This window comes from Balaenoptera acutorostrata, chromosome 16 (genome assembly GCF_949987535.1).
Source record: "Balaenoptera acutorostrata chromosome 16, mBalAcu1.1, whole genome shotgun sequence".
Lineage (NCBI taxonomy): Eukaryota > Metazoa > Chordata > Mammalia > Artiodactyla > Balaenopteridae > Balaenoptera > Balaenoptera acutorostrata.
In genome coordinates this window covers 39,477,008-39,489,117 of record NC_080079.1, presented here as the reverse complement: position 1 = coordinate 39,489,117, position 12,110 = coordinate 39,477,008, and the positions used below count along the sequence as shown (strand labels likewise).

General features: G+C 35.6%; 1 protein-coding gene across 1 annotated transcript in view; it reads left to right on the top strand.

Annotated features, from left to right (window-relative positions):
• The window catches only part of MINPP1 (multiple inositol-polyphosphate phosphatase 1), a 28,678-nt gene extending 17,355 nt beyond the window's left edge, over nucleotides 1–11,323 (top strand). The window contains exon 3 of the mRNA XM_057530597.1: nucleotides 9,275–11,323. Coding sequence (XP_057386580.1) covers nucleotides 9,275–9,668 — 394 coding nt within the window. The 3' untranslated portion in view covers nucleotides 9,669–11,323. The remainder of the gene's footprint in view (nucleotides 1–9,274) is intronic.
• The last annotated feature ends 787 nt before the right edge of the window (nucleotides 11,324–12,110 follow it).

Sequence of the window (12,110 nt, the reverse complement as noted above, 5' to 3'; positions counted from 1 at the left end):
TTTCTCTCAGCACTTAAAAATATTTCACACCACTGTCTTCTTGCTTGCATGGCTTCTGAAGAGAAGTCAGGTATAATTCTTATCTTTGTGCCTCTATAGGTAAGATGCTTTTTTCCTGTGGCTTCTTTCAAAAATTTTTTCATTATCTTTAATTTTCTGAAGTTTGAATATTATATGTGTAGGTATAGTTATTTTGGAATTTATCCTGTTCGGTATTCTCTTCCTTCCTAGATCCGTGGTTTGGCATCTGACATTAATTTGGGTAAATTCTCATTCATTATTGCTTTAAATATTTCATCTGTCCCTGTCTCTCTTTCTTCTCCTTCTGGTATTCGCATTACATATATGTTAATTTAAACCTTTTGTAATTGTCCCACAGTTCTTGTATATTCTGTTCTGTTTTTTTCCAGTCTTCTTTCTCTGTGCTTTTCAGCTTTGGAAGTCTCTGTTGTCATATGCTGAAGCCCAGAGATTCTTTCTTCATCTGTGTCAGGTTTACAAAGATATTCCTTGTTTCTTTACTGTGTTTTTGATCTCTAGTATTTATTTTTGATTTTTTCTTAGAAATTTCATCTCTTTAATTATTCATCTGTTCTTGCATATTGTCTGCTTTTTTTTCCATTAAAGCCCTTGACAGATTAATTATATTTTCAAAAAATTCCTGGCCTGATCATTCTAACATATCTGCCGTATCTGACTGTGGTTCTAATGCTTGTTCAGTCTCTTTAAATGATGTTTTTTGCCTTTCAGTATGCCTTGTAATTTTTTTGTTGAAAGTGGACATGATGTACTGGGTAAGAGGAACTATGGTAAATAGGCCTTTAGTAATATAGTGGTAAGGTGTGGAGGGAAGGGAAGCATTCTGTAGTCCTATGATTAGGTCTCAGGCTTTTGATGAGCCATGCCCCAAGCAGTGAACTTCACCAGTGCCTCTCAGTTTTCTTCTCCTCCATAGATGACACAGGAGAGTTAGAGGGGGCTAGAGTTGAATATTTCCATTCTCCCAGGTAGGTTAGGCTCTGATAAAACCCCCTAGCAGGTTAGACTCTGGTGAAATAGTTTCTCCTGAGGGCAGGCCTTGTTAGGAGGAACAGAAAGCTCTGGTTTATTTCAAAATGGTTCCTTTGTTCCTTCCCCTGCCAGAAGCAAGAGGGGATTCACTGAGGACCTGGCAGAGTTCACTCCCCCCTATGCCTGGTCACCTGAAATTTTTATTTTTTATTTTTTATTTTTTTAAAATTAATTAATTAATTAATTTTTGGCTGCATTGGATCTTCGTTGCTGTGCTCAGGCTTTCTCTAGTTGCGGTGAGCGGGGGCTACTCTTCATTGCAGTGCACGGGCTTCTCATTGCGGTGGTTTCTCTTGTTGCAGAGCACAGGCTCTAGGTGTGTGGGCTTCAGTAGTTGTGACATGTGGGCTCAGTAATTGTGGCTTACGAGCTCTAGAGCTCAGGCTCAGTAGCTGTGGCACATGGCTTAGTTGCTTCGCGGCATGTGAGATCTTCCCACACAAGGGCTTGAAGCCGTGTCCCCTGCATTGGCAGGCAGATTCTTAACCACTGCACCACCAGGGAACCCCCGGTCCCCTGAAGTTCTTAACTTAGACTTGTCCACACTGAGCCTCTAGCAATTTGTCAATTACAGTTTAGGTTTTCCGACCCTGGAATGGTTCCCATGGAGGTTTCTGCTCCTGTAAATTGTGATTCTCTGTATCTACCTGTCTCTCTCTCCAATTTGGGGGACAGCAGTTTGACCTGTGACCTCACTTCTCTGATGGATCTAAGAAGAATTGTTGATTTTTCAGTTTGTTCAGCTCTTGGCTGTTAGGGTGGAATTGCAATTTCTAAGCTCCTTACAGACTGGAGACTGAAATTTCTAGTTGTTTTTTTATACCCAGCATTTGATATTTTGGCAGTTGAGTTTCAAACAGTAAAGTAGAAATCAGTTTACATATTGCTTAGTCATTGTTTATAAGTGAAGAAAAGCATTCTGACATTCTTAGCTGTAAGTAGGCCCTTGATTTGAAGTATGTAGTTTAAAAGGACTGAAAAATTATTAGCTAAGTTCTTTTGAATTTTATACCTCATAATTATGAGGTAGGTGTTTTACTTCTGCTTTCTTAGGGAACCTTGAAGAAGATTACTTTATTGTATTTATTCTAGTTTTTACACTTGAATCATTAAGGATTACCAGGTTGAATCAGCTAGGAAAAATAAATAGTGAAGAAAAACAGCTATGTCTGAGGCAAGTGATTTATATTCTGAGCTATTATTTATTGGGACTACTTTTTGAGTTAATGGAAAAATTACTTTTTTTCGATCTTGTAACTTATTTAGGAGTGTGCTAAATTCTGCTTCTTACCCTTAAAATCCAACCTACACATTTAGTGAGCTCTGAATTTTTTTTTGAAATGCAAAAATCAAGAAGAAAGATTTTTAGAATTGTATGAAACATGTTAAGTGCTTAAAGATAACTTTTAGGCCACTTGAGAGTTTCAGTTTTATGTTCTTGTTGATAGTGTATTTTACAAAGTATCATAAGGCATTCTTTTCTATTTTATAAGCTCTTTCCCTGTGAGATAAAATTTCTCTAAGCCAGATTTTTAATAATATTCCTTGACATTTTTTAAAAAGATGTAAACCAAACCAATTAAGTATCTTCTTATTCTGTGCTCAATGAAGATTTGTGTACATACATTTAGGAATGATTTACACATAGTTCTTAAAGTGATCATTTGATTGTATGATATATATATATAATATATATTGCATATATATTTTTTATATATATTTGTGTTGTTTTGTAATACACTTGACCAGGGTTGATATTGCTGTCAAAAAACAAGAAATCATGCATCCTGATACAAACTTGAAGCATTGTCTGTTGCTGTATTTTGTAATCAGGTATCTTAGAAATGGGCAAAGTGATTTTAAATAGTTATGTCTGGGAAATGAGAGATAAAGAGGGGGAGATTGGTTGGCAAGGAGAAGATGTTCATATATAAAGAAAGTGTTTAGGAAATAAGAGGTAGATGACATTGGATCTGGATACAACCTCAGTACAGTGTTCCAGATAGCAAGTACTTACTAATGGGAGTTGAAAAGTATTTGGCCTAGATATTGGGTCTCTGAAACTGAAAACTGTCATTTGTTGACATATTCCCTTTCTTCATGCTACAATAAAAATGTAGTTGCATATACCCTTTATTACTCAGCAAACTGAATTCATGGTAGAGAGTATGATGCACTGAGTGCCTCAGAGTTATTGAGAGAAGATGGTCTCCATAAGCTCATAATAGACACATGGTGTCTCAAATTTTAGGAAGCAGTTAGTCATGTAGTGTGTTCCTGAAGCAAGATTTCTTGTCTTTCTGTTTTTGTTTATCCTCTATCACATATTTATTTCAGGTTAAAAACCCGGGAAATGTAATCTTTGCCTTTTATACATTCTTGGAGAAGAATTGATGCCTTGTTTAAGAGACAGTCCATTTTCTTATTCTGTAGGATTTAACATGTGCTCTCACCAAAGGGCATGTTGCTAAAGAGTATTTTTTAAATTGCCCAATTCAAATTAGTACGCCAGGGGCCTTGTTACCAAGCACTAACAATGTGGTTTTCCTCAGCTGGTATATTGAAATGCCATGTTTCCACAGCCCACCCCCACCCCCCATTGATTTGATTTGAAATAGATTTTAAATTTGTACTAAGTTTTTTTGATTTGATTTGATTGATTTTAAATCAGCAATGGCTTGAAAGTAAACTTGGGTGACTAAATTTCTAACTTATTTGCTCCAGTCCAGTTATGCAAATATTTTCCTATATAAGAGGCATTGAGCTTTTTCCAAGTGAATTTTTTTGTGTGTATATTATATTCGTGAAACTCGATTTATAGTATTCCTGTATTCAAGTTCAAGCTAAAAAGTTAAATAATTTCAGATGTGCCCTTCTTTTTTTTTTTTTAAAGATTTTTTTTAAACACTTTTTAATTTTATTTATTTATTTATTTATTTATTTATTTATTTATGGCTGTGTGGGGTCTTCGTTTCTGTGCGTGGGCTTTCTCTAGTTGCGGCGAGCGGGGACCACTCTTCATCGCGGTGCGCAGGCCTCTCACTATCGCGGCCTCTCTTGTTGCGGAGCACAGGCTCCAGACGCGCAGGCTCAGCAGTTGTGGCTCACGGGCCCAGCCGCTCCGCGGCATGTGGGATCCTCCCAGACCAGGGCTCGAACCCGTGTCCCCTGCATTGGCAGGCAGATTCTCAACCACTGCACCACCAGGGAAGCCCCAGATGCGCCCTTCTTTAAAAAAAAAACAATTTTGAAAAATTGAACTTAAGAATCAAGCTCAGGACGATTAATATTTTTTGAAAGGATTTAGGTTAATCTTTTATATTATCTATTCCTATGAATTTAATGGATAGTATTTTTTCTAGTGAGTTTAATTGATGGTTCAAAGTTAACTTAGGCAAGTAAGTTAACCTCAGCGTTTTCATCTGTAAAAACGGGATGATGATATCTACATCATAGGGTAAACCAGATACTACACTTTACTAAAGCCACAACGGGCAGCATTTCTATTATAAGACTTAATAGGAATGTATTCATGATCCAGCTCAAACACCACCTCCTCAGCAAAGTCCGTCCAATTCTTCCTCAGAGTGATTTTACTCTCTTTCTCTGGGTTCCCCTAACACTTAGACAAATTCTCATCTGCAAGAACCAGGAATATGTTTTATTTGTATTTTTGTTCTTTCACCTTACCACCTTTTTTTCTCCCCCTTTCTCATCTTTCCTCCCTCCTAAAAAGAGAAACTAGCATGGTACCTGGCACTTGGCAGAGAATGCTAGTATCTGTCACATCTAAACAAATGGCCAAATGGATCTTTGAAAAGTCTCTTCTTTATGTTTCAGAAAATTGGGCACATCCATTTTTGTCCAGTGCTTTTTCTGTATGAATACAAGCAACATCAGCCAACTTCTTTTTCTGAAGTAGTAACAGCATCTGCTATTTGTGCAAGACACTTTAAGGCACAAAGGTTAAAGGCAGACAAAAAATAATCGTGAGTGAAATTGTGCTCATTTCTCCTTTATATTTGGCATTATTGTAGAAATATATAACCTACAAAAAATTGTAAGTTGCTTACTATTTTCTGCAAGCACATTTGGATCTCTAAGTAAATTGATGTTTTTAGTTGGTTAGATTGTTTTGGGGAAGGCTACATTACTCTTGACCCTCTAGTATGTAGTTTTCCTTGTCCTTAGTTATCATTATTGTATTGATGCATTTAACCAGACCTTTAAACATACTGTTTTTGTATATTGCATCCTTCTGTAATGGAGATTGATCTGTAGTAAGAAGATGATACTCATGGCATTTCTTTTTTAGATTGTATTTTTCCTTCCTATTGAGAATTGCTTGGAATTCTAAAATATTTTTTTTTAATTTAGGTGGATCATATGGCAGAAGACAGTCATTTATTTTTGTTGATTTGGCTTCCTATATGAATTTAATATATACAGTTATTTGATTTCCCATAAAACTCCCAATAAGCATTTTTAAAGCACAATTTTTTCTCAACTTTCTTCTCAAAAATAGCTGATTTTAATATGTGACTGAAAGTAGGCAGTCAAAAGAGAAAATGGGATTTATTGCTTTTTATATAAACCTAAGGAACCCTAGGTTTAAACCTTAAATTTGGGTAACAACCTAGATTTAATTTCTTCTGTAGCTTGGATGTAGTTAGTAGGACTTTGTACTCATCATTTGTACATAGCCCTGTTGGTCTCTTCTCTTCCCCAGCACACAATTTTGTTTCATATGTGTGTTTGTTATTTGTTTTTTATCTTTTTTTCTATTTTCTCTTTATTTGATTGACTTTTGAACCCAGGTAGGTAGGGTAAGGCTGTTTACTCCACTGTCTGTCAAACGCTTTCCCACAAAATAGCCACCAGCCACATGCGGTTATTCAGCATCTGAAAATGGGACTGTTCTGAATTCAGATTGCTGTAAATGTAAAGTACACACGGCATTTCAAAGACTTGGTAGAAAAGCATAAAATAGTTTCATTAATAATTTTTATGTTAATTACATGTTAAAAGTCGAATATTTTATATTATATATTGCCTTATATATTCTTCCCAGTTTACTGGAGTTGCCCAGTGGGGAAAAGAGGAGAGAGTTGCTGACAGTTAAGCCTTTCAGTGAGACAGTGAGGGTATTGCTGCTATCCTTCCTGAGCTCTTATGTGTCCTAATAAATCTTACAAAGAGCAATAGTAGAGTATTGAGCTGAGGGTTGTTCCTGGCTTTGCACTTACTGCCTCATGGCTAGAAGATTTAAAATACAAACCAGTATCTTTATATTACATGTTTTTCTTTAACTTCTATCACTATTAAATTCCATTATATTTACATTATGGCAGTGGCTTTAGCTTATTTATAGTCAAATATATAAAGGGGCGAGGCAAGTAACAAACGAATGAATCCATCCTATCTTAAACAACGTGAAATGATATATGTCCTGGGCAACAGGTGTATGTCATCTCTGGCGGGTAAACGTTATTCCTGTTCAGCTGATTATTGCCTTGACGGGAGTCCATGGGGCCAGATCTCTCAGGTTTTTAAGAGGAGCCGCAAATCTGGATTTTTAAGAATTTGAAATCTCCCAATTTTAAAATACTGACAAATACTATAAGATGTGAAAATATTTATGCAGTCAAACTAAATATAACTGTGGTTTGAATGGTACTGCTTTAGAACTTTGGAGTTAAGGAGATACTGCTTGGAAATAAATAAAGGTTTTAGGTACTTTAGATGACTTAATTAAAGTATACCAGTTAAGAAAATAGGCTTCCAATCACCTGCTGATGAATGGTTTTTAAATTTGACACCTTTTAGAGAATATTAATCTCAAAATAATGGATAATTGAGAAATAGTATGTTTCTCTGTATTTTTTGAGTATACTTTTCTGGTATAGTTTTATTTTCTGTAGGGATGTTTTTCTGCTCCTTATTCTCTTATTTATTTTTCTGTTGCTTGTTATAGTGTAAATTTAGGTTTCCTCAACATTTAGAAGAAGGCTGTATCAGGTTGCTTTTTTAACCTTACAGAGCTCCCTTTTCTGGTTGTGTGTGTGTGTGTGTGTGTGTGTGTGTGTGTGTGTGTGTGTGTGTGTACTGTTCAGGAATATGGTAGCTTGCTTCCTGGCTCTGCTCCCCTCCCCCCACTTTTATCTGGGCTTCCTTTTTCCTTTATCTCTGCGGTCCCTCTCCTGCTCAGTCTTGACCCCACTCCCAGCAGTTTCCCCTTAGTGTGGCCTCTGTCCTTCAGTGGAGCCTTGGAGCAGTTGTTTGGAGAGTTCACAGGGGCTAGATTTCTGCAGCCCCAGGAGAGGCCTAGAGGTAGTCCTCCCTTGCACTCACCAAGTTGAAGTTGAAGCATTTGAGTCCCTGTTTTTTTGCTTGTCAGCGGGGGTCTGCTCTTAGCTGTTGGAGGCCAATTTCATATTCTCATTATGTGGTCCCTCCATATGTAGTTTACAACATGGCTGTTGCTGCTCTCAGGTCAGCAGGAAGATCTCTCAGAAACTTCATCCCCTTTCAGTAACCTACCCAGATTGGGCTAGGTCCACCCAGAATAATCTTCCGTTTGATTAACTCAAACTCAAATGATTAGGAAACTTATTTACATCTGCAAAATATTTTCTGCCGTATAATATGACATAATCATGCAAGTGATATCTTGATATATGTAGGTCTTTCCCAATTTAAGAGGTGTGGATTATACTGGGTATATACACCAGGGGGCTGAATTCTTGGAGGTCATTTTAGAATTCTGTCTACCATAATTTTTATTCTATTTTTAATTGCTCTAAAAGGTAACATTACCTAAAGCAAAAATAGTAATGATATGTTGTATGTTTATGGCGTATAGAAAAAATCAATCTATATTACTATTGTCATTATATATATACATATACATACATATATAATATATAGTATCAGGACATACGTATTGTACACACACACACACACACACACACACACACACACACACACGAGTAACCTAAACCCTTCCCAATTTCAGCTGCTATCTCAGATTGGCCCACAGCACTTTCCAGTGAATACCCGATGGCTGTTTGGGATTCTCCAGTTTTCAGATCTCTTACATGCTTTATGGCTTCCCTCTGCTTCCTTCTACACTGATACTGATAATATGCAGGTCTTGAGGCTGTTGATGATTCATGGAGAATACTTTTCCACATAGTTATGTTGTGAATGTTTCCCTTGGGTTTGGGATCTGCTGTCCATTTGCTCCATCTGTTTTTATGTGAGGAATTAGGAAGGTTCAGAAACTGCTGCAAATGCTGCTGTCCTCCCAGAAAATGTGAACCTAATGTGTGGGGTGGTGGCAAGAAGTCAGATGGTTAACTGTGTTTGAAAAGGTTTTTACAAATTATATTTAAGAACAATAGTCATATTCTTTTTATAAAAGTTGAGAGAAGGCTAAACAGTCATTTGCTGCTGCTTTTAAGAGAAGCCTTTACCAGAAAAAAATCGTAGAAAACTTGGAAAAAACAAAAATAAAGGTGACCTAGCTCATGGTGTTGAAAGCTGTTGTGTTTCTGGCAGTGTATAAAGTCCATTCCCAACCACAGACACAGTATATGAGCTAGAATAGGTTATGTATCTACCCTTTTGTAGCTCTCTTCCACATTTTGTGCCCAAGTCGGGTCTTATAAAACATTGAGGAATTACATGCATTACCGTTCACTGTTCAGACTTGGTTTTAACCGAGAAATTTACTGAATAGTGCTTGTCCTATTCCCTAGATAAAGATAAAATAACATTTGAAATTTATTCAGATGAGCTCCAAGGAGTAATCAGTATTTACTAAGGGCCAGTCCTTCACAGGCACGCAATGCAGTTTTGAAATACATATCAACTTCAAGTTCTTTAATCTACAAGTAAAGACTCAACTCTCTCTTTAAACTTAAAGAATAATGTGTATGCTCACTGTTGTAGATGGGTTTACAATACTACAGTGTTCCAAAATTTTGGAACATAACTTTTATTATAAAAAGTTCAGTTCTCTGCCACACAGAATTTCAGCCATATTGTTGTTATGTAGATTGTTGTTATAAAGATTACAAAAAGATGATAAAGTTGTATGCTAATTCTAAGTGTAGCTATTATGTTTAAAAGCTATTATGTTAAATTACTATGTATGTAAAAATATGTTTATATGTATTTTTTTCTCTACTTCTCTTTTAAGTTCTCAACCAATTTCCTCTCCAGTCATCCTTCAGTTTGGTCATGCAGAGACCCTTCTTCCACTCCTTTCTCTCATGGGCTACTTCAAAGACAAGGAGCCCCTAACAGCTTACAATTACAAGGAGCAAATGCATCGGAAGTTCCGAAGTGGTCACATTGTACCCTATGCCTCAAACCTAATATTTGTGCTTTACCATTGTAAAAATGCTAAGACTCCTAAGGAAGAATTCCAAGTGCAGATGTTACTGAATGAAAAGGTGTTACCATTGGCTCACTCACAAGAAACTGTTTCTTTGTATGAAGATCTGAAGAACCACTACAAGGACATCCTTCAGAGTTGTCACACCAGTGAAAAATGTGAACTACCAAAGGTGAACACATCTGATGAGCTATGAGTAACTGGCAAACATTTTTAATTCATCAGGAATCTCCAGGGAGTGATCCCATGCTTGGAATAGGTGGGCAATCCCTGGCTACAGCAAGCTTTAACATTACTTGGTTATTTAGTCTTTTCAAAGAAAAACGTTTCTTTTTGAGTCTGGACATGGATGTGTAAGAAATGATTCTTCACTGGAGCAGCTCTCTTAAGGGAAAAAAAATCTATTCAAAAAGATAACTGGCACTACAAACATTTACAGAAGTTAAATATTTATGTAAGAAATCTCACACTAAGATAGAATATGATTTCAAGATGATACTTGAAAGTTGGAGTAACAAAATATTATGTCAGTTGGACAATCCATAACTTGATTGGACTAAGTCTAGGAACTTTACCAGTTGTGCTGCAGTTCTTTCTCTTTTCCTCAGGTAGCAAAGTTCTGGTATCATCTTTCTTAATCAGAACTATTATGATTCACTGAGAGTATTGCTTTGAAAGAAAGCTAACATCTCTCTAGTTGAGAATTCGAAACAATATTAATAAACAGAGTCTGATTTAAAAGAACACCTTCACTGAAGGAAGACAAAAATAATAAAATAAATATCTTTGTTAATAGTATTTATAAAGTATTTGAACACTGTTTCAATAATTCCTTTTAACCTCCTAGTAAGTCTTGCAAGGCCATTCTTTAATTGTTATCATTCCTGTTTCACATATGTAACAGTGGAAGAACAAAGAGGACCATTAGCAACAAGACAGAAGAATAGAATCAAAGTTTCTTAAATCCATTGCTTAGCATTTTTTTAAAAATTTTGTCATTTTTGCTTGTATTTTTATATTTTGCTATTATGTGAAATATATCTTTTGATGGTTTAGTTTCCTTTTTGTTCATTTCTGTAAAGAAAGACTTCCTACTGCTGGGCTTAGTTTCACAGATATGAACCCATTTCAAAGAAATGGTTCTGAGTTCTGTCAAATGCCAGGAAAATGTTTGCTATAATAATAAACAGAATTCCTGTGACTTTACTACCAGGTCTTTTCTGCTCTCTGTATTGATACACAATCAGTAACTGATGGTAACAGGCTAGCATTTCAAGCAGCTTTGACTAAATCAGGCAATATAAGGAAATTTTTTTCTAATAGAAGTTTCCTCAGATTTTCACTTCTTAAAGAAATATTGAAATCTATTTTATTAAAAATCTAAATAAAAAGTGATACAACTATATATTGAAAGTATAAAAGAAGATGCATAGATCATTGGTCTGTAGATCATTGATCTTCAAATGAATGATGTTCATAAAATAAGATGATTAGCTGATAAATACTACTGATGCATCAATACACTGCTGATTGTTCCTGCAAAGGTCTGGTATTAATCTTTTTCCTTTTTTAAATGTGTAAGTAGGCAGACAAGAAGAGAACAGTATAATGAGCATTCATGCCCATCATACTGTTTTATCAAAATTAACATTATATCATTCGGTTTAGATCCAAATAAGAAGAATTGAGGACTTTTGTATGCCTCCCTGGTGCTTTTGCCCTCACTCCCTGCCAGAGGTAGCCACCAACATGAAGTTCAGTATTTACCACTCCATTGCATGCTTGACTCTGAAAACTTGTAGTATTGTTGTGGGAATTTAAAATTTTCTATAAATGGACTTATACTGTGCATATCATTCTTGAATAATTGATTTCTTTTAATTGCTGTGTTTGTTTTTCAAGACTTCTTGATCCTGGTCACTTGTCTTAAATTAACACCATCAGTTCATCAATACCTGTTGTGTACTTTTTATGTACAAACACTAGACTCAGTCTATGGGCATGTTAAAGTGGAATGAACCTAGTTTTTCTTTCAAGGGGGTTATCTTAAAAGACCTTAAAACAAATTTATTTGATGTCTGGAACATTAAATAATTTGATTCATAAACTTTTCATAGACTATTAAAGTTTTATAGGAATTGTTTAATTTATTGTTAAATAGGACCATATAGTTATCATTGTAGTCATTGGTATGTAAAATATTTCAGGATAGAGGGTAAGTGTGGTCCATTTTCCCTAATGTTACAGAGGTTGTGACATTACTCTGGTGCTATTATTCTCACTTAGGAAATGCCTGAAACTGAAGAATCTCATGATAAAAGCAAAAGATCTTATCTAGGATAGGATATATAAAAAGTTGAACGTTGAATAATAATCTTTGGCCAACAAGAGTTCATTCATGATAGGTGACCAAATTATTCAGTCAAGCCAAAATTTAATCGCTATCGGTTCTGAGACTTTAGTCAGTTAATAAATAGCCTATGGACATTAGCCATTTTTCTGTCTAGTCTACAACTTGATGTGTGCAGTGCATTGTACTTACTGTTTTTTATAGTCATTTTATCATTTTGAAGTTTTTGCTCTCCAACACATAATCATGCACTTGAAGCTCTTTTTGTATATAATCTTGATCTCAAAA